At 35.0% G+C, this 27,058-nt stretch overlaps 1 protein-coding gene across 3 annotated transcripts; it reads right to left on the bottom strand.

Moving 5' to 3' along the window:
- Positions 1-223: 223 nt before the first annotated feature.
- PNISR (PNN interacting serine and arginine rich protein) lies at positions 224-22,961 on the bottom strand. Of its 3 annotated transcripts, none has more exons than XM_019743391.3 (12): positions 22,868-22,961; positions 13,928-14,046; positions 12,330-12,518; positions 10,782-11,005; positions 9,161-9,332; positions 7,830-8,020; positions 6,072-6,209; positions 4,780-4,879; positions 3,991-4,044; positions 2,754-2,924; positions 630-1,716; positions 224-388 (listed from the first exon to the last, which is right to left on the bottom strand). In XM_019743391.3, exons 2-12 carry the CDS (start codon positions 14,013-14,015, stop codon positions 358-360), a joined length of 2,445 nt encoding a protein of 814 aa, XP_019598950.1. In that variant the 5' UTR covers positions 14,016-14,046; positions 22,868-22,961; the 3' UTR covers positions 224-357. The 3 variants fall into 3 exon arrangements, with proteins under 3 accessions (XP_019598950.1, XP_019598951.1, XP_074189429.1); XM_019743392.3 differs by having other exon boundaries at positions 13,928-14,042; XM_074333328.2 differs by having other exon boundaries at positions 13,928-14,020.
- Positions 22,962-27,058: the final 4,097 nt, after the last annotated feature.

Genomic DNA, 27,058 nt, shown 5'->3' with positions numbered 1-27,058 from the left:
ACGTTCCTTAAATTAAAATCATAAAATTAAGGTGCAAGAGGTTAACAAAAATGAACTAAAGAGCTTTATTGACATCACAGTACATTCAAGAATAATGTTAAGAACATTACAGCTGAAAGAGAATGGCATGTTTATAGTCTTATTATGCACTATTACTTGGAAAAAAAAAAAAAAAGCAATACAAAGAAAACCTATTAAGTAACTCGGAGCAGCATTTGGAAAAAGTACACCTATTTACAGATTTAAAAAAAAGTTTCTGGTTTCACCTACACAGCCACAATGTGCCTCTATAATGAGACAAGCCCTTAAAACTCATGGAATTTTTTAAACATCATGGCATTCTTGCCACATCATTCCTCAGCGTTTACGACGGGGAGGGGTTGTTGATCTGAAAAAAAAAAAAAGGGAAAAGACAAAATTTAAAAATAAAAATGTATTTTAAACTACAGAATCTGCAATTTTTAAATAAATAATATTAGATAGGATATCTAAAATTACTTAAGACTATGATCATTTATCAAGTACCAAATTGAGTTTATTAAAGAGAGAGAGAGACAGGACACTTTCAACTTTGAATAAATTCAAATTTTTTTTAAAAATCAGACAAAATACTTTAAAAAGTATACTACCTTGATCGGGACTTAGACTTGTGTTTGCGGCTTGCCTTCTTACCAGACCTTTGAGATTTCTCCATGGATCGCGATCGACTATGTTTAGGCTTCTTAGCCTTCTTTTCTTTGCTACTTCCTGGAGATTCAGAACTGCTCCTTCCACTAGAATCAGAGCCTGAATGTTTTTTACTATCTTTGGTAGTACTTTTTTTACTATCCTGTCTAGAATCATGTCTGATGATTTTAACAGATATAGAACCACTCCTAGAGAATGTTCTTTCACTTTCTCGTTTCCTTTTTAACCTATCATCCTGACCACTGAACTTAAAGTCTTTTTCTTCCCTTTTTTGTTTCTCCTTTCTTTTATCCTGTTCACGCTCCCTTTCTTTGTCTTTCTTTTTCCTATCTTTATCTATACTTCGACTCCTCTCTTTTTTCCTTTCTTGTTCTTTAGCCTCACCTTTATGTTTATGACTGCTCCCACTAAGATTTCCACGTTGATCATCAATTTTACGCCTATCTCGACTCCTACTGCGACTGGACCGATTGGTTCTCCTATCCCTTGAGCGACTTCTACTTCTACGTCTCTCTCGGGAAGGACTCCGATTTCTTCGTCTTTCTCTTTCAATGCTATTTCTATTAGATCTCCTCCTATCTCTAATCTTTACTCTAGCCCTACTGCTATCTATTTTAATTCTGCGAGAATAACTTCTACTTCTACTACGTCTGGCTTTAATTGTTAGAGATCTGCTCCTACTGTGTCTCTTTTTCCTTTTAGGAGAAGAAGATCGCGAAGATGTGCGACTACTACCTGAGCTAGAACTGTATGAAGAGCTAGAGACAGTACTACTAGTACTACTAGTTCTGCTATTGCTACTGGAACTACCACTACTAGAACTTCCTGATCTACTCCTTCCTTGTTTCTCTTTTTCTTTATGGTCTTTTTTTGGTTCTAAAACTGATGTAGTTTCATTTGGAGTTCTTTTCTTTTCATTAACCACATCACCGTCTGCTTCTCTTGCTTCTAGTAGTGATAAACTATTTTGCTCTTTATGGATAAATTCATTCATCTCTTTTGTAACCCTTTCAGTTTGTTGCTTTTCTTCTGAAATAAAAAAAGACAAAAATGTTAAGTCAAATGTACAATGAAAAACTCCCCATACTACCAAATTTCAAGCTACTGGACTACAACAATAGAGCAAGCCACATAATCAATGCCAAATTTTCTAGTGGCTACATTAAAAAAGTAAAAAGAAACTGGTAGAATTAATTTTAGTATTTTATTAACCCAATGTATGAAAAATATTATTTTAACATGTAATCAATTTAAAAGAATACTGAAATAGTCTCTCTTTTTTTTTTTTTTCAACATAAAGTCTTTGAAACCTAGTGTATATTTTGTATCTACAGCACATCCCAATTTGGGCCAGCTATATTTCAAATGCTCAATAGCTACATGTAGTACTACCCTCCTGGACAGTACAGCCATACAGTATTGAAGTGTAGAGGTACATGTAAGGCAAGTAAGAAAAATTTCACTTTTATCCAATAAGGCAATTTCAAAGTAAATATGTAATTTATAGGGAATTTTTGGCTGCTAACTCTTAATAATTACCTTTCATATTATCCAAATAAGATTTTTCAAAGAAATTCTAAATAAATATTTCTATTATTCCTAGTATTATTGTGTAAACTGTGAAGTAGTATACTCATTCATGTACAGTATTTTATATATAAATAAAACTTCCAAAAAACTCCTCTATTATCCTTAAATATCCTAGCTACAAATTACTTTTCAATAATTTTACAAATACATTTCTCCCATTTCAAAAATCCTTTCATTTTAAGAACTTTAACAAGAAATATAAATACATTGAAATAGCTTAACTTATAGCCACTGGAATTAATGTCTCCCAAAACAAAAGTTTACCTTTTATAAATTATGTGTTTTGAATACAACAGTTAATTCTGATTTCACATTTCATAAAAATTGCAAATGAGCCAAAAACCTTAGTTTCAGATATACCACATGTTATTTACAATCTAGCCTCGATTCCACCCTTTGGTATTTCAGGTTGGTTGAAAAATGAAAAGAAACACAAACAAAACTGGACAAAACTTAAGTGAGTCTAAAATATATACCTTCCATCTGTTTATCATGTAACAGCTGCTGTTCTTTTTCTTTTCTCCAAAAAGCTTCCTGTTTTTGCCGGATTCGGTGTCGTAATTCCTCATCATCAGTGTCAGATGACTCAGAGCCTCTGTCGCTCCTCTCATCTTCACTATCTCCTGATCCATAACCACCCAGTCCACCTGTGTGCATAAAGCCCAGTCTATCATATGGAAAAATTATTATATGCACTAAAAACTTTTTAAGGTCCGAGAAGAAAGCTCATTTCTTTTTCCACTGCATTTTCTTGGAAGAATATGCTTATTCGGGGTGGGGAGAAGTACAAATTCCAATGTTTAAGGAGTTCATAGAACCCTCAGATAATTGATACTTAGTATCTTATTCTTTCTGGAGTATTTGATATATTTCTCACCATAAAGGAATCATGATAATGGTTTTGTTTTACTGTCCATGTTAACCAATAAAACCATTGATCAGGGCAGTAATAAAGCCTCACTAAAGCATAATAAATTCTACCTTAAAATTTATGATGATCCTGAAAATATTTCTAAAATTAACTTTTTTGTTGTTCAAAGCTTAGAAATCCCAGATAGAAGGCTAAGTATTTTTCCCTAAAATAATGAGAATACTATATTCTGACTGATATAGAAATAGTATGACGCTAAAACTACTCCCCACCCTGAAGTCATCTAAACAGTAATCATAACAAAATCATATGGGCATTTGGTTCTACCCATTTCTATTGATCCTCACAAAGATTAATTTGAAATGAAGATGTGGAAAAGGCAAATTCAAGCTTTTATATACTTGGTAATATATCATGCAAATAGCAAATTATGAACACATCACTACGACTATAATATGATAAAATAAACCCTTTCCTCTATGGTAAACTTGACTTGCCGCAACACAATCTAAATAAAAGCCCTTAAAAGCATTAGTGGATAGGTTCTGCTCTAAGGCATGTCTGCAATAATTTTGAAAGTGAGCTTAAATACTATCATGACTAAATTATAACTATTATAACTTGCCCCAATAAACTATGAATTAGTTACCACATTTACAATAATGCCACTGTGAATGCTTTAATAAAAAAAATAGGCAAACCTTTTAGAAACTGATATACCCCTAAGACCTAGGATTTATAACTGAGAAGGAATTGTACAGTTTCAAAACAGAACATGTAGAGAGACAAGGCAAGTGTGATTTTCCCTTTAAGGCCCTCTCACAAATAAGGAGAACACTTACCGAGTCCAGTGAGGGAAGCCAGTGCACTGGACTGTGCCAGCTGTTTTGCAGGAGCTTTGTATCACATCAACAACAGGAACAACATGTTAACACAAATAGCCACGATTTCATAGTCATGAGAGTCTATGGTATTGTTAAATCTACTACTATTGCTGCTTTTTGGGGAGAGAAGAAACATTAAAAACATAACATTCACTTTAAACCAGTAACCTGTCTGGCCTTGAAAGCATAATTCTGATGGGAGTTGAAATTGGTTTATAATGAGGAAAAATGTTTACAGTATGTCAGTATTTTTATTTTTGAAGTATGGCCCATAATTTAAATTTTGCTTTCAATACATTTTTTTAAGTGTTACTAAAAATATGGGGCGGGATGGGAGGATCACTTGTTTCTGTAAGAATTATAAGTGGTAAACTGAAAACTCTGGTTTCATAATTCAATTCATTAGTCAAACTAAATTGCATTAGAAGTCATAAACCAATACCATAATATCTATTTAAAAAATCAGGTGAAATAAATTGAACATCAAGAATTTTCCACAATACATGTTATAGAACAGCAGCATAATTGCCAATTTGTGCTCAGGTTGGTTGGATAAAACAAAAATATTTGTATAGTTGTAACATGGCGTCTCCAGATCTAATCTTTCCCAAAGAGTTAAAACATGCAAGAAGAGAATATTCAAAATATCTGCTAGTAATTCAACAAGGTCAACAAAAAAAAGTCCAAAATAGCCACCAAAACCAAAATATCCCCAGAAAAATAAAACCAAGAACACCCACAATATACCTTTCGTTGCTTTCCGGTGTGCATCTTTAGCTACATAATAAATTTCTTCATCTGTGACATCCAACAGAATTTCAGTCAGAAGCATTTTTGTCAGCAACATCTAAGGAATATATATTGTTTCTAATTATTATTGTTACAAACAGTTTGACATTTACAAAAAAATTAAAAGGCAAAGCAATTTTATAAAACATTTTTAGAGGTGCAACCAGATCAGCCATTCCAAGGAATAGAATATCTTGAAAATTATTCTAAAATATCGAAACTTTAAAAAATTTCAAAATCATATGGATTAAAGGAAAAAAATGTTTACCTGTAAAGACACTGAACTCTAACTCTAGAGACAAAACATGAAAAGAAAGTCTCTATTACTAAAAATTTCCATGGGTGTTTTAAGTTGAACAAAGTATCCCTTTATTTAATAATATTAATAGTAAGCAGCACAACACTAATTTAAGTCACTTAGGGAACGTGCTCAGCTCAAGGTAAAATTTGAAGGGGAAAAAACCAAGGACAATAAAGAAATGGCAGTTATTCCATTCTGTCAGATGGAGCCCTTTTTCTCTTCTTGATTGCTGTAATATAGACTACAAGAGACTTGAAATAGAACTGGATTCTTGCACTGGTTTGGCTACCAACAACTGTTTCAAATGTCGACTATTAATATTAGTTAGTCCCTTAGCCTCTATGGGCTCCAGATTACCGTATTCATCTATTAAAAAGAGAGTGTAGTGAATCAGCATCTTCTAAACACATTCCAAAGATCATTGATCTTTCAAGATGAGAAATGTAGCATATCATAGTCTCGATCTCAGAAAATAACAATACACATTACAGATAGTAAAGGCTCTGAAGTCTCACAATGAAGAAATATTTACCTGTGCTCCATCCAATGCTTCCTAAACTTATTTTCTATGAAGTCTTTTAATCTTTCTCAGTATTCAAAAAACACACTTTAGAAAATAACAGATCAAGACATGTTGTCTGGGGTCTCAAATAGTAAAACATTATTTAATAATTACAATATTCGTATTAGAAAATTTGCTTAATAACTGCTTTATAAGCTCTGGTTTCACATTACAAGTGTTACCTGGATTTTGTCGACATTATTGCCCAGCAAACTATATATTAACATATATTTTAAAACTGTTTCATGAGATCTCAGTTTAAATATTTAAGATAGCCAACTGATAGTTCAAAAAATTATAAACAAAATAAATCCTGCAATATAATGCTGTTTGTCAATTATACCTCAAAATTTTTTTCAATTAAAAAAAAGGAATTTAACGTTTTACCATTTGATAATCTTTCTCTTCTTCAGTCATCTCTGGTTCACTTTGCTCTTCTTGAGGAGCTGGAGATGGACTTCTGGTGACTTTCCCACTGCTTGCCGCCTCAGCATTTTCAGTATCTTCATCTTCCTCATCACTATCCTAAAAAAAGTAATTGTATGGATAGCCCAAATTCATGCTTATAATGTAACCTCATTATCTTACATATTCTATTTAAATCCCCAAATTAAAGTCTATGAAACAGATGTATAAAAATGAAATTTCTCCCTAAATTATATTTTTGTACTACAGATTTCATTTGGTAATTTAACGTATTACCTGACAGGAAATATAAGATTACAAGATGGCTTATGAGAATCAATTATTTTAATCATTTTTCTACTTCCTTTTTTCCCTTGGTCAATCTTGACTTTATTTTATAAATATCCAGAAACGTATGATGCCCAGAAACTGATTTTATTATAATAATATCTATTATATATGATGGTTGAAATGAGCGGCTTGTAGAACTTTGGATAAAAGGACCAGTCATATTATTCAGTGCTGCTTTTACAGCTATAAATTTAAGCTATTTACCTAAAATTGTGTGACTTAAAATGAAAAATCTGTAGTTCCTAGATCTCAGCTGGCCCTGAAACTTAATGAAGTTTGCTTCTTTTTAGCTACATAGTAAACAGACAGATAAGAAATGAGGTCTATTGCAGATGGAGGAAATGCCAGCAGTTTGTCTCTGTCTCTGTCTGGGTGTTACGCTTTCAGTATGCAGATAGTGTACCTTAAAAAGGGGATTCTACGTTCCACAGTCTTAGCAATCCTAGCAAGTAAAAGACAAGGTGATTACCTAAATACTATTACTAGGGAAAGACCACTTAAACCAGAAGAATTTGTGTAACAAAAGCCCAAAGGTATTTGGGAGGAGGAGGAGAACCCCCCAACATTTTTTTTTGAACACTTAAAAAAACTATCAGATTTAGAAACCACTATTTCATGTAAAGATTTAAAAATATATTCTTAAAGTAAACTTTAATCGTGGTAGTCTGTAGTTTACCTTCATAACACCCAGAACAAAAACCCATCTTTAGCATGGTTCTTTTATAAAAAGTCATTTATGGCATTTACCGAATTTAAGCAAAACCAATGTCTGTTCAAATCTAGTTACCTTGCCATCCTTGTGACTTATTTATGAAGCAGAAAATGGCCTTGGGAGAAAGACCCATTTCCTGAGTTGCATACTGGCCAGTGCTTTGTCTGTTATATTAGTTGAGTACATTTTTGCTAAGTAAAAAAAGTTCCTAAGCTGCTTATGCCATCTATCTGATGAAGATTTAAATATTTAAAACTTTACTTTCAGTGCTCAAGTCAAAAACTATGAAGGTTATTATATCCTCTGGCATAAGTATACATTTAAATGTTCAAAAAGGGCTGATTTATTTCTCTATTGCCATTTTAACTTAGTTTTGTTTTATAATCCACCACTAGGGAGCTAGCTGTACCACACAAAATACAGATGTTTGTCAAGGTAACCTATTCAGCATCCCTAAATAATTTTTTTCCAGAATGAAATGTTTCATAAACTCACTGCCCACTTTCTCCTTATTCTACCCTCAATAATACATGCATAAAAACATAATCCCAAATATACTTACTGAAAGTAATCTCAGGAACATTAATGCTTTCCTACAGGCTAAAATACCTACTTATTTCAATAACCTTTTCACACTGGTATCAACTGGAGTTTCACATCAGGGGAATTCTACTTACAAATTTACTTCTCTGAGGTAAACGAGGACCATCGCCTCCTTCGGCATCTTCTGTTGTCTTCTTTTCTTTTTTGGACAATTGTGAACGTTGTTGTTCCATTCTTTCTTTCTCCAACTTCTTTTGCTTTTCACGTTCCATTTTTTCAAGACCCTCCCGAATCCAAGCTGGAAGAGTCCTGCGTTTTACTGCATCTGTTTCACATGGGGGGAAAAAAATATTTGTAGGTCAGTTAAGCAAAAGTCATAAATGCGCAAGTTCCTTATCCCTGAGTTTCTACAAATTTTGTAAGTAAATTAAAACAAAAAATGCTGGTGCCATTTGAGTGCTTGTAACAAATACTATTAGTCTCTAACAAGACAGGTAATAAAAACAACCCATCAAACATCATGCTTTTCTTTAAAATCATCACTTTTAATAGCAGCAAACATTGTATTAATGCTTACAATGTGTCAAGGTACTATAAAAACACATTAAACCGCCATGTCACTCAATCCTAAAAAAGCCCTAAAAGATCACTAATATTACTTGATCTTTTTTGCACGTGAGGAAATTGAGGCTCAAAGAGATTTAAAAATGTGCTCAAGGTTACAAAGCCAGTAATTAGTGATGTGGGCTACTTCAGAGCCAAACCTATACTACACTGCTTCCTAAAATGTGAAGACAGAAGAGAGCCAAAACAAAAGAGCAAGTCCATTTTCACACGGAGAATTCATTTGAACAAGTATCATTCCACAAGTTATAAAAGTTACGATCTTCCTAAAATGTCTACTTTGCGATAAAAAGGAAAAGACTTATATGTTCCAGCCCATTAAGTGCCTGATTTGGTTTCCAGATATAAAGTAGTATGAACATGTAACCTGTCACTGGAAATAAGTTAGTACTAATATGTAAATTAAAAATAGAAATTTTCTGCCAAAACACTTATAGAAAGTGAAATAATAAAAGGAAACTTAATCTGGCAGCAGTGCACTGGATGAACTGAGAGTAAAGAGACCAGAGACAAAGAACAACTAGGAGGTTTTCAAGGGGGGGAAATGCTCATATATTGGCATAACGTATCAAGTTGTCAACACTGAAGAAAATATCAAGGTGCTACGGCCATGATAAATTTACATTTCATCATAAAATCTGTGTTTAAGGTAAAGATTTATTTTAAAGAAAATTATACAAAACTTTTAATAGTTTAGACAAGTACTTCTTGGAATTTTTGTTTGATTATAAAATAATAGGGTTTTAAAGTATCAATTCCTAACATATCAGCAGTATTAGAACTAGAATTAAATAAGACATCCTTTTCATGATCAAGAAATCATGCCAACTTTAATAGCTACCAATTTGTGGAGGATCCTGCTTCACAGGAAGTGCAATAGGTGAACGCTGCCGATCCCTGAATGATGATGGTCTTTCTCTTCGATTTTGGGGAGGTGCCGGAGGCCCTGGAGGTCCTGGTTGCCAATAAGGAGGATGAAATCCACCTTGCGGTGGACCAAAAGCAGCCCCATGCTGAAAGAGTATTGCAGTTTATTTTTCTTCACATTAATACAAAAACACTCTGGGACACACGTGTGTTATGAACTGGGACAGTAGAAATCCATGTGTGCAGCAAATCCAAGAATTCCATGGTTCTAATATCCACCGATATTTCTGTAGCCCCAAGAACCTAAGTTTACTTTTATTAAGAAAAAGATTCTTCTGCCTATATAAATGCAAAGAGCCATCTAAAATCCAGCTGATTTACTATTTTCAAGTACAGAAAATTATATATATGAACTTTTTCATTGTGAATCCATTTATCCTTCCACTACCAAAAAATCAAATACATGTCAATTTTTCTGTAACTAGGAAATACAGGAAAATTTTTAATCAATTCCACCTTCCTACTTCTTGTACATTTGTTTCCATATAATCTTGCAAGAAATATCTATTTTAAGCAAAGATAAGTTACTGAGTCATTACATTAAATATTTTTTGCAATTTCACGATTTTCAGAGGCTTTCTAAGCCAGTTGCCAACAGAGGTCTTTGTCATGTTAGCAAGGGGATCTACCAAGAAAATGTGGTATTAAGTAGAAGCTCCCTGCCACATTTCTTCAAATTGAAAACCAAACAAACACTCACATCTGTACACCAAGTACGAGTATACAAGTATCCGAATATGTATGGATAAGAGGATTACTGTCTCAAGGTGAATATTGTTTACATTTATGTCCAGTGCATTATGCATATAATTAGTGAAATAATGTATGGGTTTTATCGAAATTTTAAATTATGATAGCTCATTTGATAACAATTGAGATCAGTTATTTCAAAATGACACCTAGCACTATAATTTAAGGGTGGACCCTGGCAGACTGGTTAGAGAAAATAAAGCCCCACATAATGACACTATTCCCCATAGAGTTCTATGTCCCTAGGAATGAATTAGATGCTACAGAGGAAATAATATACAATTCCACTAACAAACATGTCATGTTAGAATGGAAAAAAAATGGTAACACTAGAAAAAGCCGTAACTTTACATAGCAGAAGGCATTACATTTATGAAGATCTATGTATGCTCTTCATGTCTTAACCATAATCTATTATTGAGAAATAATGTATTCAACTACTGTGCATTTTCTAAGCTTTATTTAACATTTAAATATACCATTTTGAAATTATAAATTAGAAAACAAAACATCACATAACTATTGCACTTATACATTTTTCATTTTATCCAAATTTTTCCCTAATGATCCTTTATACCATTTTAAGCAAATCAAAAACCAGAAAATGGAAATCTAATGATTTTTAATACTCAAAAAAATTGATAACTTTTCTGAGACATAATATGCACTTATCTGTACAAGACTGAAAAGTGAAACACATATCTCAGGTACTCTTGATGAAACAAACTTCCAAAGAACGGATTACGTGCACATCTACAATATTAAAGCAACAAAATATCTTTCACCTGATAGTCAAACTGGTTCACCGGGCCCACTGCAAAATTATCGGGTGGTCCACCAAAGTTGTGATTGTTCTGGTTAAATATATGCCTGTTGTCAGGGGCAAATTCCCCACTGTCCTGACTGTTGCTGTCTTCGGAAGGAGGAACAATGTCCATTGGGCCTGGTGTTGGTGGCATCCATGGCTGCTCTGGAGGGGGGTGTGGGGGTTGCTGATGCATTCCCCATTCTATTTAGGATTTAGGCATAAAAACATTCAACAGGGGGTTATGACAAAATCAACACAAATTTTAAAGCTTTCAAGAAAGCTAGATTTTTCAGTAAAGAAATAAATTTAAAAATGTACGACTTCTTGGGCAAATTCCTTTTGCACATCTTAAAAATAAGCAATGAATTAGTCTAATAAACAATTCAAATGATCTAACTCCACTCACTTCATATCCTAAATAAATGGAAACCAAATGCCCAAATTATTTTTAATAAATGTAACAAAATCCAAAGCAATTTTTTTGCTGAATTTTTCTATTTCTGTTCAATAATACCATAAAAATAATACCTCGGGATTTTATATAATTTCTTTCTTCCATGAACACATTTATCTCTGTGAGGTAGGGGAAATCAGGTATTATTTTTGCCAATTTCAGGGAGGGATACTGAAGCACAGAGAGAGAAAAATCACTTGCCCGAGTCACAAAGAAAACCAGCAGAGTAAAGTTGGGGGAGTGGGGATGCTAAGGTGAGTTATTTATAAACTTGAACTTGGGAACCAAAATATTTTCACTTAGGGAAATTTGGCATAGGTTCAAGAAAACTAGAAATGAACTACCTCACAATATCAAATATTAGAACATCCGTTATCCTTTTAAAAGTGATGTTAGAGGATTACTTTCTAAGTTTTCCATTCTTACATTGAGAAACAAAAGTTAAGTATTAATAGGAAAAAGGAGATATAACTTCACCATCAGCACATGCAAATTCCTCTATAAATAAATTGAAGTGACTACTAATTTAAAATAATAGCATTAACCATGGAAAACTGCACTAATATCAAGGAGTCTAAATCATATTGTGAAGTAAAAAAACAAACAAACAAGATAAAAAACTGATGGAAGATCTTCACTATCTGAAAAAAAGGGAAGTAAATATGGGGCAGAGTATATTTCACAGACTAATTTGTCACATAGTGACACAATTTTTCTTTAGAGACTAGACATGTTTTGCTCTGCCAGTGGTGCTTCTGAAAAGGCCAGAGGTTGCAACAGAGAGACCATAGGATGCTCTCTTCCCTAGATGCCAAGTGAGGTTTCCAGTGTTCCCAGCCCCTGTCAGCCTAGGAATGAAGAACCAAGAAAAGAATCAAACTGAGTGCCACAATGCTAGCAGACTGAGCAAAGAATAATTTTAACCACAAAATTTCAAGGTCAAATCTAACTGGAACTGCCTATTCTTTAAGCATTAATTTCAAGAAGTCATAAGACTAAGCAAATTAAGCAATTTAATTTTAATCTTTTTATTTTAAAAACAGGCCTATAATTTGGAAAACATAAACAAACCTGGTTGCCACATTCTGTTAAAGTTTGAATCCCCTTGAAAATTCCCATGATTATTTGGACCAGATTCCATTGTAGACATATCTTGTCCATTCGGCATCATTCCCGGTGGTTGTTCTACCATGCTCTGCTGTCCCGAAGCTTCTCTTTGGGCAATCCAAGCTTGAGCCAATGCAGCCCAGTCAATCTGGCCTAACATAATTTAACACAGCAGAATTTAGCATCAGAATGTAGGAGCTAAAAGAATAGTGTTTCTATGAAAAACAAGCATCTCAGTTATTCCTTACTAAAGATTTTAAATATTACAGAATGTCATGGCTGAAAAAGGACGCTTGGAAATAACCCATATTCAGACTACAAAATAAACTAAACTACTTAAGAGGTTCAGAAAAGGAACTCATAAGAAATTTATCCCCTGCATCTTAGTTTGAATTTTTAAAAAGTCTATTCCTTTTTTGTTTTTTAACAAATAATCAAACTCTCATTTCTTCCTCAAACAGGTCCTACCTAGGCCTACAATGGCTCCTATCGCCGTCAGATGAGTAGCGCTATCTGTCCCTGTTCCTCCTCATAACCCCCTCTTTTTTAGCTAAGGTGCCCTTCTCTAGTCAAAATACATCTAACACCTGATTAGCCATTCTTTACTCAAAATTCACTGTCCCCACTAACTTAAAGGTCTTCCTTCCCTTCTCAAATATCTATACTTAACATTTTAAGATCAATATTATTAATAAAGGAAACAAAGTAAAATAACATACAGTTTTTCACATCTCATTTTAGTAAAGATTAAAAAGGTATTCTCATACATTTTGGTGGAAATGTAATAAATTGGCATGGAGTTAAAGTTGACAATGTATATCTAAAACTTCAAATGGGCAACTGTAATCTAACAAACCTTCTTCTTGATTTTTCTCCTAAGAAAATAATTGGACATGTGAATAATTTTGTATACAAAATTATGGTATTTATTTTAAAAACTAAAAGCTACAATCAATCATCCCAAAGTGGATCGATTAAATTACAGTACAGTCTAACAGAATACTATGTAGCTATTAAAAAAAAGAAATAGGATGAGATTAATCCAATAAAGGCAGGGCAGTGGAAGGGGTCATATCAATGAAATTGGTCATGAGTTAATAATTGTTAAAGCTAAGTAATAAATGAGCTCCCTATATTCTTCTATGTCTGCATATGCTTGAAATATTCCATATAAAAGAGAAATGATTCATTAATAGCATATAGTCAGTTTACTACGATCTACACAGAACTGTTAAGATTCAGAATTAGTAACAGATATAGGCTTTATTTAAATAACACATTTGAGAAAGACTTTCCATTTTTAGAAAAACAGGAACTAAATCAGTTTTAAAATGTAAAATCTTCACAAAGCTTTCCACCATTCGAGGAAGTCTTCCAAAGGAAAATCCATTTCCTACTATGTGTGCTATAGCAAGATTATTTATGAGAAAAGATTAAACTGTAACCATAAAATGATCCAATAAACCAATCCCAATTCCATCTCCCTTAATCCCATCAAATATCTCCCACTTATCTCTAGATATCTTCCCCCCCCACCTTCCAAATTCAATTTGTTTCCTTACTTGGATCCTGCTGGTGCTGGAATGACTGCATCCACTGTTGTTGGTTCAAGGGCCATTGTTGCCAAGGCTGTCCTCCTTGATCCCACATCCTGACTTTAAAAATATATTTGATTTTCTATCTTCAACAAAATAAACATAGTTTAAAAATGAGAAGAGTTATTTAATTTTAAAAGCTCACATAGAAATTACATGATGATACATTTACGTGATCAGAGATCTAAAATTCTTGTTCAATAGGTTGCCAGAGGCAACTGGAATTTTTAGGTTGGCAAGCAAGTGTAGAAAATTTCATGTCCGGGCTGGTGTCAGAGTTTGGTGGTCAGCATTGCTCAAACCAGTTTAGCTCAAAAAGAGGGGGAAATTTAGTTTTTCCAAGTATAAATCCCTGGAAATACATTTTGAAAATTGTAAGAAAAAAGTGATTTAATCTCCCACAACCAAGACTCCTTGAAGAGGGTAGTCAAATAGCTCTAGATAATGAAGGAAAACTCTTCCTTATAAATAATTACAGCTAATGAATGCAGAAGGTAGATCTGGAAAACTGCATTATTGCCAAACCTAATAAAACAATTGATTCACACGATATTTGAAGAAAAATTAATGGGAAGTCACAATATCGAAATATCACCTCTACAGATTATTAGGTTTCTCCTCATGAGTTACAATTATTATGTCCCCAGAATCACTATGAATATTTTCACCAAATAATGTTTAACTGAATGCAACTGAGCTTTTGGATCTCACTTCTACTGTGAAGAAATGATAGAGGACAAAGGAATGAGGTAAACAGTATCAAAAGAAACAATCAGATAAATCAGAAGGTGAGACAGTCTACAACACCAAGATTTTTAACATGCAAATAGCATGGAAAAGAAGGGGGTTGATAACATATGTTAATAGCTATTAACTCTAGTTGATGGGTATGCGGAGTGGTCATCACACTAGTCTCCTTTTCTATAAACTAGTTTGAGAACTTTAATAAAAAGTTTAAAATTCCTTCATGTCTAATAATTTGTATTTTATCCAACAGATATACCAACCGTGTTCAAGAACTAATGATGCACATGGTAAGGACATGGTGTATGTTTCTTCATTTTTGTACCCCCGAGATTAGCATAGAGCAGGCATTAAATGTTTACTAAATGAATCCCTCTAGACTGACCCTCTAAAAACAAGACAAAAGCCTTAGTATTGCAAGATCACACGAAGCTTGTGATCCTGCAAAAGGAAAGCCAGATAACAAGGAAGTTAAAAGATACCAACTCAAATGGGACAATTGTCTATTACAATCAGGCTCTTAAAAGTTTGCAACTCTACTCTTTGCAGCGTTTAAAAAGGTTATATAATTCTATCAATGGCAGATCTTGACCTCTCAAATTGAAGAACACTGTGAATTAGGGAAGACGCATTACTTTGTTACCTTGACTTATGAGTCAAGTGCACTTATCTTCTAATTGCACTAGTATAGTCTATTATTGTGGATCAGAATATAGAAAAATAGACCCTAAATAGTGTAACAGTTGAGGCCAACTGCCCTGGGTATCAATTCCAAACTAAATATACTTTTTTCTAATCTCTCTTCAGATTTTCTCTCCTCTCCCTCTTTTTTCTCTCTCTCCTCTTTTCCAACAATACCTTTAAAGCCCTTTAAAAGCGAAATGACTCATTATAGCCCTTGAAAAGTAACTTCACTTATAACTTTAATTAAAAAATAATAAAGACAGATAGAAAGAAAAATACCCAGGAGAAATAACAACTGTTATTTTCACTGACCTCAGAAGTTCACTTTCTGTTTAAAATTTAGGTTGATTTAGACTACAGCTTGGAAGCATAGCAGCAAGATTACTTAAACCCTGGTGGGGGAGGGGAAGAGTTTTAAATTTCCTCTTAGATTATGAAGAATTATTAGAATAAAAATAAATTCTAGAGATGTAATATGAAAGTGTGACCATCTCTAAATTAATTTGGAATTTCTTCCATTTTCATAACGAAGTATTTACCATTATAAAGTGAAGGGCAACAGGTATATCAGAAAAGAGACAGTAAAGCTTTTTAACTTTTTTTCTTTCAAAATGTATTTACTTGAAAAATTAATTAACAACACAAAACAATGTCAAACAATTTAGGGATTGTCATATATGCTGAGGGAAAAAAGGAACAGACACTTGAAAAGATCTCATCAACCTAGTATTAATTTTAATGGTACAAATAAGATAATAAAATGCATTAATTCAGTAACATCAGCAAGGTAAGAACAGGCTGTGCCTCAAACGGTTTTATTTTCTTTCTATTAGATCAACAGCTTTCTAAAGTTGCCAGAAGAGAAATCTATTAACCTTATCCTTCATAAGGTATAGGACAGCTTCCTGCACATAGCAGTCACTAAACACCAAACAAAAAAATGGTGTCACTCCTTCTTTTAACTTTTAAAGGTTAATGATAAGGAAGCTGTTGGCCTATATTTGAGAACCAAAAAGTTGGCGTAAGCACAACTTGGTGTGTTTTCCAAAGCTCTAATGGCATATCAGAGTTCAGTGTATCGATTTTTCTATCATAGGTTGTAAACTCATACAATGGAGGCATTATAACTAGCACTGTGCAATACCTACTGGAGTTGCAAGCAGATGTGCACTTAGTAAAATGATTTTAATGATGAAAATGATGTGTACTGACTCCCTACCATCATTTATAATACATGGATTTATTTACTTTTCTAGAAATTGCTCTGAACAAAGTTTCTTTCACTTACTCATGTTTAACGGTTGTTATGGAAAATTTTTTCAGTTCTCCTTTTGAGTTTTCTGATCATTACTTGTCTCCTTTTGAGTTTTCTGATCAGCACAAGCTCTGGTTCATGATGCCTACCTACACCACTCACTAGCTGTGTGAATGTGGGCAAATAAAACTATTCTCTAATCCCTGTTTTTCTCATCTGTACAATGGAGGACTAAGTGTCTATCTCATAGGGTTATTGTGAGGATTAAATGAGAAACACGAAAACTCAGCACAGAAAGTTTCCATAAGTAGTGGTTAATATCCCCACCAAGACTTGCAGTATCATTTTTGATAGCACTCCTTATGTTTACAAGTGAGTGGGGGAAAGGCTGAGCAAGCCAAACCCTATCGACTCAATTGCATTTCCTTCTCTAAGAGCTAAGGAAGACTTAACCAGATTTCATTTTACCTTTGGAAAAAATCCTTCTGTCCCTACTCGTCACAGTATCATAGGTTGAAGCTTTTATTATTTAAAAAAGAAAAAAACTTAAATGTTTTCTTATGCACAAAGGTTTTATTTACATATTTTCAAGTTTGATTTGCATTACTTGTAGCCATTTTTGTTTGTTAAAACCAACCACTTCTACTTTTACTATGTTTTCCAAAGCTTTTCCCCTAAGTTTTTATGGAAGCTACTATTCAAATAAAGTGTTTGATATACTTAGGCTGAGAAAAATATGAAAAGAGATGTGAAACTGAGAAGCAGAGCAGAATAAAAACGCAGCAAAGATGACAGTAAAAGTCAAGGAAGTAAGTTAGAAGTTATTTAATAAAATGTTTCAAGTAAATCTGCAATTGAAGATTTACAAATGGCTATAGAGGATGAGTACTGAATACGTATGACGTATGTTGGTAAAACACCAAATGGTTAATGTCCTTTGGGAAGACAATTTAATTTAGCATTACAGTATTCTATCAAAATTGTCCCCCAGCAATTCCACTTCAAGGACTTAAACCATGGATGAGGATACTCACCATGTAATTCAAAAACCTGCATCACGTTTGTAACAGTGAACATCTTTTAGTGATATTCAATTAAAGGGCAATCGGTGAGATGACTGAACCATACAATGGACTCCTATTCAGCCATATAAAAGAATAAGGTCGACTTTTATATGCTGACATATACTGACGCTCAAATTTTATTAAAGGAAAAAAATTTATGTTGCACATGAATAATGATGCCACTTCATGTTTTCTCTTTTAAGAATGCAATTTCATAGAGAAAACTCCTAAATTACCCAAAATTGTTAAAACTACTAAGCTCTTGGGAGTGAAAACAGAGATCAGGAAATTCTTATTTTTTATTTTTCCTGTATTCTTTGAGTTATTATGAGTATTTTTAGAAATAAATCTATAGATTTTTTTTTTTTTTTTAAGATATGAAGAATCAAAGGAAGCTGACCAGCATAGTCCATAATGACTGGTATAGGCAATAAAAATTACACAGATCATAATTGTGAGACTTTGGGCAAATTACATGACCTCTGTCTCATTTTTTTAATAAAGGATTTGGAGTAAATTTCTGTTATCTAGTACAAAACAGGTAACTTGTCATGAGAACAAAATTTAAAGTTATGCTGAATTTTGTAAAGGGAAAGATTTTAAGGAAAGATTTGGTATACTCAAATATTTAATATAAACATTTATGTTTCAGCAGCTAGCACAATGCTTGATAAAGAGTTTCTTGGAAATTATTTCTTAATTCAAGAACAAAATCATAAGTGATTTAATGGCAAGGATTTAGAAGCCCCACTCTTTCTTCCTTCATCTTCATTATAAAATCTTCTTTACTAACAAACATAACAAATGCAAAATCTGGAAACAAAAGGAATATGAAGGCACACCTGGCAATAATAAAAAGTATCTTTTAATTTCATTATGGTTTAATGAAATAACATAGTCTTGTACAACTAAAAATGACATTTACACATTGCTTTAATAATGATTTGGAAAACAATGATAACAGTCAAAGATGGGTGACAAGTACATCAGGATTCACTACACTGTACTTTTGTACTGCTTGAAAATTTCCACAATGATAAGTTAAAGATTATGAAGAACACTTGTTACAGAGGGACTTATATTGAATTTTCATGAGTTTTTGTGCCTCAAACAAGAATCTCCTTGAGGTCAGAGGAAATGTCTTATAATTATTTAAATTCTCTATTGTGCTTTGCCTATATAAAGTGATGAAATATTTTACTCATTCATTGAAATTTGTTATCAATACATTAATAGTCAACGATGAAAACACTCTAATACTGCTACTCTGATTTTATAACATCAAAAATCAATTCCAATTTATTTGTTCTTCCTTTAGCCTTAAGTTTAAACATCTTTAGGCTCAACTTCTCAAGTTTGAAAGGATTTAGTGACGATCCAGGCTGCAAGATTTCCCCTTTATGCAGTTTAACTGCTACTTTCTTGGAAACAACTGGCATTTGGGAAGAACAGAAAGATCAATAACCATGATTTGCATCAGATCATCAAGTTATCACACATGGCCGTAAAAATGTAAGTTATGATTATGGCCACTGTCACGGATTGTATTATGTCCCCCTAGAAAACATGCTGAAGTCCTACCTCTACCCCCATAAATTATGAAAGTGACCTCATTTGGAAATAGGGTCCTTGCAGATGTAAGCAAGCCAAAATGAGGTCATACTAGATTAAGATGGGTCCTAATCCAATATGATTGGTGTCCTTATAAAAAGACACAGATAAACACAGGAAGAATGCCATGTCACCACAGAAGCAGAGACTAAACAGATGTGTCTATAGCCGAGGAAAATCAAGGACTGCTGGAAACCACCAGCAAGGAAGGATTCTCCCCTAGACCAGAGAGAATGAGTGTGAAAGAAAAGAAGGGGAGCGTGGCAAGTGTGTGCAAACCAGCATGGCCCTGCTGAAACCTTTCAGACTTCTAGCCTGGAGAACTGTAAAATAATAAATTTCTGTTGTTTTAGGCCACTCTATTTGTGGTAGTATGTTACAGCATCCCTAAGAAACTAATACAGCCAGAAATGACCATCATTCATCTTACCATTCTTTAGATGACTCTATTAGAACACTACTTTGAGGTTTTTAAAAATGCTTGTTTAAATGACAATCACTAATATTTGCAAAAGTCATCTTAGACTGTGACAAGATGAGTGAGAATGAAAATGTAGTGTGTTTTAAAGCCCTTTCAGCATTAATTGCAAATCAAAGAGATACAGAAGCACACCTATCCTGATGCATATAGTCAAATGTTTCTCACATCAAACACAAACTTTAGAAACCACAAAATGCAATAAACTTTTTCTGCCATTTCAGCCCTACACACACACCAGATGACTGACCTCAAAGTTAAAAAAAAAAAAAAAAATCATCTGTTCAATTCAGGTTAGATAGAAATGACATCAGTAAAGGTTAATCTTGTAATTATTTGAAATGTGGTAAAAAAAAATGTTTTTGCTACTTTATATGACATGCATTTCAGTACAGTATGTTGAACTACTTTGCAGCTTGCAGCTCAACAGAGGTATTCAAAAAATACTGGAAAATTAGAGTTGGTTATAAATACCAAAAAAGTGATTGAAAAATAAATGATAGAGAACCTAAAGGAAAAAACACCCTAGGAGCAACAAGTACATGTATCTTGGTTCTAATACCATTCTGTGATAAAAGGAATGAGGGATCCTTAGAGAAACGGCAAATTCTTAGGATTGGGGCCTGGAGCATCTTGTAATACCAGGAAGAAAGTGTTAAAAAAAAAAAAAAAAAAAGAGGACATGCCAAAGGGGCACAGTACACAATTGAAAAGAGCTCCTAAAGTCCAAAACTGAAAAATTTTGAAGGACAAAGTAATACTCGGATTGTAACACAAATCATGATATAAAAATCTGAGTCCATACTGATATAAATAAATGGGAGGGAAGAGAGAAATCTCCCAGTAGAAGAATCCCTACTTTAGGCTGGAATATCTACACTATTTATTTGGAAGAGTGTAACTCTCCATTCCTTGAATATGAACTATGCAAAGGGACTTCCTCCCAGTGAGTACAGTATGGAACGGAGGGGTGGATATGGGAGAGTAACTTTACAGTGGAGAAAACTGACAAACACTACCTCAAGCAGGTGATCAAGGTCAATATCAATGTAAGTCACTTTTATAGTATGTACCCTTGATATGATGCCTGTGATCTTCCTCCCCAAAACACATCCTACAATATACCTGAAAAGTACTGTATTAGTTTGTCAAGGTCACTGTATTAGTTTGCTAGGTCTGCTGTAACAAAGTGCCACAGATTGGGTAGTTTAAATAACAGAACTTTATTTCCTCACTGTCCTAGAAGCTAGAAATTCAAGATCAAAATGTCAGTAGGGTTAGTTTCATTTGAAGCCTCTCTCCTTGGTTGGTAGATGGCTATCTCCTCCCTATGTCTTTACATGGTCTTCCCAGTGTCCTAATCTTCGTTTCTGATGAGGACACCAGTCATAATGGATTAGGGCCCAACCTAGTGACCTCATTTCACTTCTTTAAAGACCCTGTCTCCAAATACAGTCACATACTGAGGTTAGGACTTCAAGATATGAATATTGGAGGGTCACGAAAACAAGGAAACCTGGGAAACTGTCACAACCAAGAGAAGACTAAAGACACATGACAACTAAATGTTATATGGTATCCTAAATGGGAATCCTTGGACATAAAAAGTATATTGGGTTAAAAATACACATGAACTTTTGTTAATAATGTGTCAATATTGGTCCACAAATTGTGTAACAAATGTACCATACTAATGTATGTTAATAACAGGAGAAATTGTGTGCATGTGTAATGGGGGTTTGGGGTGTTTATATGGAAATTATGCACCATCTGCTCAATTTTTAAGTAAATCAAAAACTGTTCTAGGGGCTGGCCTGATGGCTCAGGCGGTTAAAGCTCCATGCTCCTAACTCCGAAGGCTGCCGGTTCGATTCCCACATGGGCTAGTGGGCTCTCAACCACAAGGTTGCCAGTTCAATTCCTTGAGTCCTGCAAAGGATGGTGGGCCCCTCCCCCTGCAACTAAGATTGAACACGGCACCTTGAGCTGAGCTGCCTCCCAGATGGCTCAGTTGGTTGGAGCGTGTCCTCTCAACCACAAGGTTGCCGGTTCAACTCCCGAAAGGGATGGCGGGCTGCGCCCCTGCAACGGGACCTGGAGCTGAGCTGCACCCTCCACAACTAAGATTGAAAGGACAACAACTTGGAAAAAAGTCCTGGAAGTACACACTGTTCCCCAATAAAGTCCTATTCCCCTTCCCCAATTAAAACAAAATCTTAAAAGAAAAAAACTGTTCTAAAGTCTATTAGTAAAAAAAAAAAAATTTTAATATAGTCTCAAGAACATCTTAGAAGAATTGATTTACTGTTCCTTTCCCTGTAGCCCCAGGACACTTTACAAAACAGCCCCCCAAGTGAATCTTTATAGTACTCTGGTTTTTTATTTTTAATTTTTTTTATTGCTTTTGCCGTGCACTCAGATCAGAAATTCCAAGTTTATTCTGCTTTTCTATGAATTAACCACTGACAATCAAAATTTGTGGAGAGCCCATGATGTTCAGATGACAATAATATCCACCACAGGATAATACAACTGAAATATTGCATACTACCTTTTTCCCTCGCGAAGCTTAACACAATTTCCATCACTGGATAAACACAAGAAAAATACAAACTAAGGATCCTAATTGTAGTTAACAGGACGCATTTGCCCTTGGCTGCGCCTGCGTAGTCGGAGCTGCACAACACCTAAGGTTCAGGTCCCGGCCCTCCGCCTCCTACGCCCCGCTGCACCCCTCGCCCCATAAGGGGGTTCCTACTGCGCACGCGTAGTGCTTAACGGCCGGTCAGGAGCCCAACAATCAGTCCCTTCTCATCCGAGAAGAAACTCTCGTAGTTAGAAGAAAAGGGGTCGTGAGCACTCTCTTTAATGGGAACATTTCCTTTTCACCGAGAGGACCGATCTGATTTACCAAGTCAGGCGGAAGCCGCCGCTTTAAGGGGATGAGGTTCCTGCGGTCGAGTCAAGCAGCTTACGTAGTCTACGTGTTTAAGTTATGGTACCTTCGCCACAAAAAACAAGATTGTAATGGCCCGGCAATTCCCCACGCGTAATTATTCTCGACCACTTACCCACTCCGGTTCCGGAACACTGTTGTCGCCACCGTTCCTGTAATACCTCAACCCTTTCGATGCTTCTACTTCTTCACGAACAAGACAAGATGGCGTCCAAATGGGTTCACCCGGAAGTGAATAATAATAACATCCGCTTGTCATCTGAAGCCATACTGTTCCTGTATCCTGGTCTTTGAGCACGTGACGGTATCCGGTTAATTTGTTTCCACGCCATCTTTGTTATGGGCAAAATCACCGCTACTCTAGTCAATATCGTGGAAATGTCTGAATATTCCTGTACATTATCTCTTAATGTAGCCAGCACTGTGTCCAACCCATTTTCATCTTTAATTGGGCATAAAGCCAAGGGCTTAAGAGCCAAGAGCGCCCTGAACTTTTTTTACTTTAGCAACGTGACCTTAATCAAGGAGAGGTATGTTTTCCCCTAAGAACTCTTTCGCTTCGGGAAAGGGGGCTGAGTTTGCAGCGCTACTTTCAGACTACGGAGGGGTCCGAGTCAAACTGAGCCAGCTCTGGCGGATTGCTCAGTGCGTCCGGGGCACTTCAGGCAGGCCACAGTCTGGTGCGAATTTCTGGAGGCTTTGGTCTCACAGAGCTCCGTCGAGGGTTCTGCCTCAGAGAGACCGGACGTTATAGGGAAGTGGCCAGTCTGGACGGCGGAGATGGCGGAGATCTTAGCTGACCCCGCGGCGGTCACGCTTTGTTAACCTCTAAACATCGCGCCCCCTTCCGGGGACACTTGCTCAGCTGAATCTCACCCAGCTAGTCCGGATATTTCGTTCTTTCCCCGTGACCTTTAAGGAAAAGTGGCGGGGAGGTCCAATTTCCGTCCTGCTATTTCTGTCTCTCAACTACAAGATGGCCTCCAGAAAGGGCTTATGCAATGCACTTCTTCAAATAGAATAGTTTGATTCCATCATATTTTGATATGAAAGTGTTCAAGTATGAGAAGTATCGATTTCCAGGCTAGGATCTACAAGTTATAAGGAAAACAAACATTTTCCAAAGGTATAGTATTTATTTCTTAACTAAATCTTGGAAAGTGCCTTCTTAGAATGTAACATGAAACTTTAGTGTGAGTGAAGTGCACCAAGTTATCTACATTATTTCACTGGGAATTGTGCAAAAGAAATCGCAAGTTACAGTGGAAATAGAATACATCTAGATGGATAAGATAAATATAGATGTGAGAATCTAGATGCCGTTTGCATAAAATTCAGTCTTCCTTAATACAACACTTCAAACTCAGATACTCCTAGCATTAGAAGAAAACCCTCAATAGGTAAAGATCTGCTGGTCTTCAAATCCAAATGGCCCTTGAAATAACACCTCATCTTGAGAGAAATGTTCCCTAATTTACCTGGCAACAACACCATGGTGTGAGTGCAAGAAGATACTCCTGGAGGCAAAAGGAAATTCCATTCCTTTGACCTTTTCCCTAATTTCCACTTCGAGTGCACACATAAAACCACACAAGAGTCTAATGATTTTTTAAATCATTTTATGGAACAAAAATTGGACACACACGTTATCAATGGTAATCTCTGATTTTGCTGGTGTGGTTTTCATTTTACAAGTTTTTTGCAAAAGGCCTGATTTTCAAGTTTACTTCTCTGAGAAACATTCTAATCAGAGAAACATTCTTTGTGAAATGTGATTGCCCTAGTGTCTTTCATATGTTCCTACTTCCTATACTCATCTTGTAATTGTTTGTTTCCCTAGAGTAAAGTTGAAGCGATGTTCTGATAGGGTTTGGGGTATTTTTTTTTTTCCATCTCCTGTCTTCAACTGGCTAGCACACTGATTAGCCCACAGAATTTTTTGTATTTGTCAAATGATTGAATTAATGTTTTGAACAATGACTTTGACACATGCCAATCATTTTGGAAACCCATTGCCAAATTTTGTTCCTTGTGCCAGTTTAATGGGACACTCTAAGCAATCATTGCCAAACCAGGAAACGAGTTTTACAGCCCTATTTCCCTTTCCCACAGAACTATCATCTAGCATTTCCCTGTAATGTTATCTGAAGGATACATCAGGCACACATTTCAGGACCAAACTTTCTCAGAATGTTTTTGTTCAAGAGTCTGAGCAGCTGTCTTGTACATGAACTGCTGAAGTCTGGTCATTCTGCACCTTGATCAGAAAGTACTTAGCAGCCACATCTTTCAGTCTTGGCAGTCTGTTTTATGACTACCAACAGTGGAATTTGTAAATTAAGTAACCCTATTTGCAGAGTGGTTGAAGTAGAAAATTCAAAGGGAGGGTTATGTTCAAGTTAGTACTTTGCATTATTATGGAAACAAGTTATTCTCAAGGTAAAATGGAAAGAGGTTAAATGAGATGTGAAAAAGATACAGAATAAGGAAATATTCTTGCTTCTCAAGATTTGAACCTGTACAGTGTTATTAAGTTCCATATCACATCCATCTTAAAATTGAAGAAAAATTATTTAAAGCTATGGTATCTACATTCACTAGACTATTATTAGCCTTAAAAAGGATGATACATGCTACAACGTGGATCAACCTTGAAAGATTGTGCTAAGTGAAACAAGACAGACACAAAACGACAAATATTGTATAATATGAGGTACGTAGGACAGGCAAATTCATAGAGACAGAAAGTATAGTAACAGTTGCTGGGGATTGAAAGAAAAGTTCCCAGGAATGGGGAGTTAGTTTTTAATGGGTAGAGTTTCTGTTTGCAATGAGAAAAGGGTTCCAGCAATAGAATGGTGTTTGTACAAAACACTATGAATGTACATAATGCAACTGAATTGTACACCTAAAATGGTTAAACTGGTAAATTTCATAATATTTTCCCACAACAAAAAATATAATTAAGGATAAAAAATTATTTAAAACTAATATTATACAAGCATATTATTACAAATACAACTCTTAATATTGTCAAGCATCTCCTAAAAAGTATATCTGGCCTAAAGAAGTTATGAGGATACAAAATAATACCTACATTAATTAACAATTAACCAAACTGCGCTTTATACAGGTAATGGCCACTTAGACCACATTGGATAATGTTCAGTGACTAGCATAGTCTTACCTAAAATCTTTTGTGACTCAAACTACCGTACTGCTTCTGCACTTAATTCATTTGTATGTTGTAGTAGACATTATTAGTGTTTGCCAATATGATTCTCCACAGACATAGCACACAGAAGCAGAGAAGATGGCCTTTTTCTAAGCCCTCTTAAAGTTAGGGAGGACTTTGTGAATTAGTTCTGGCCATGAACTGTGGGTTAAGTGACACTTCATTTCTGGACCTAAGCTTCCAAGACCTGAAGCATTGTCACATTAACCAAGAAGGCCACGTTTCAGATAATGCGGCTGCAGGTTGGTAAATTCTCTGTCAGACTGGATCACTGAGTTGCTTCATGGGAAAGAGTGGCTAGAAAGAGCACCAAACTGGTGAAAGACTTTACAATGACCATAGAATAAGCTGCTGGGATTCTGGAGTCATTTGTTAAAACAGCATTAGTCTAACCTATACTGACAAATACAGATAATGATAATGGGAGTTGGGTGCTGCACAGAGAACCAAAAATGTATGGAACTAGCTTAGAGGTTGGTTGCCATACATAGGAAACTAATATTGGAGGCTAGAAACATGGCACTTCACATTATGTAGCAGTAAAACATTTGATACATCTCTTACCTACGATAACCTGGGATGAAGAAAATGTACCTAATGAATTTCGAACTAGGGGAAGAGGTTGAAAAATAAGACAGTGTGTGTTGGGTTCTATTGGATGCATTTGGCCAAGTATAATAAAGAGTGGCACTCAAAAAGGAATGGTTGATTTGTAAAAGCTGAAACAACATAATAGAGGTGATCAAAAATTCTGAGCTTCACTTGGTTGTGTTTTTCAACTCCAAACAGTAGGAGATAAACTAGAGAAAGCCTTTAAGTGATAAGGATTATTAAAACTCAGCCTTGCAACAAAGATCATAACTAAGGGTGTAGACTTCATATTTATCTTGGAAAAAAAATGCCTGAGTATGAAAATGTGGTTAAGAAAATGGCTCTCCCATCAAAACTTACACAGAAAATACCTGACATAAAGTCAGGAGAGAGAGGTATGAAATCAGAGAAATATAGCCAACCCAAGAATTACTTGTCTTAAAAAAAAAAAATGGTGTGATCACTGGTATGTAAATCTGA

The sequence above is a fragment of the Rhinolophus sinicus genome, chromosome 2 (assembly GCF_057876585.1).
Source record: "Rhinolophus sinicus isolate RSI-liver-muscle chromosome 2, RSI-T2T, whole genome shotgun sequence".
In the NCBI taxonomy this organism is placed as follows: domain Eukaryota; kingdom Metazoa; phylum Chordata; class Mammalia; order Chiroptera; family Rhinolophidae; genus Rhinolophus; species Rhinolophus sinicus.
Note: the sequence above shows the minus strand (reverse complement) of the source record. Positions and strands in the feature narration are given on the sequence as shown.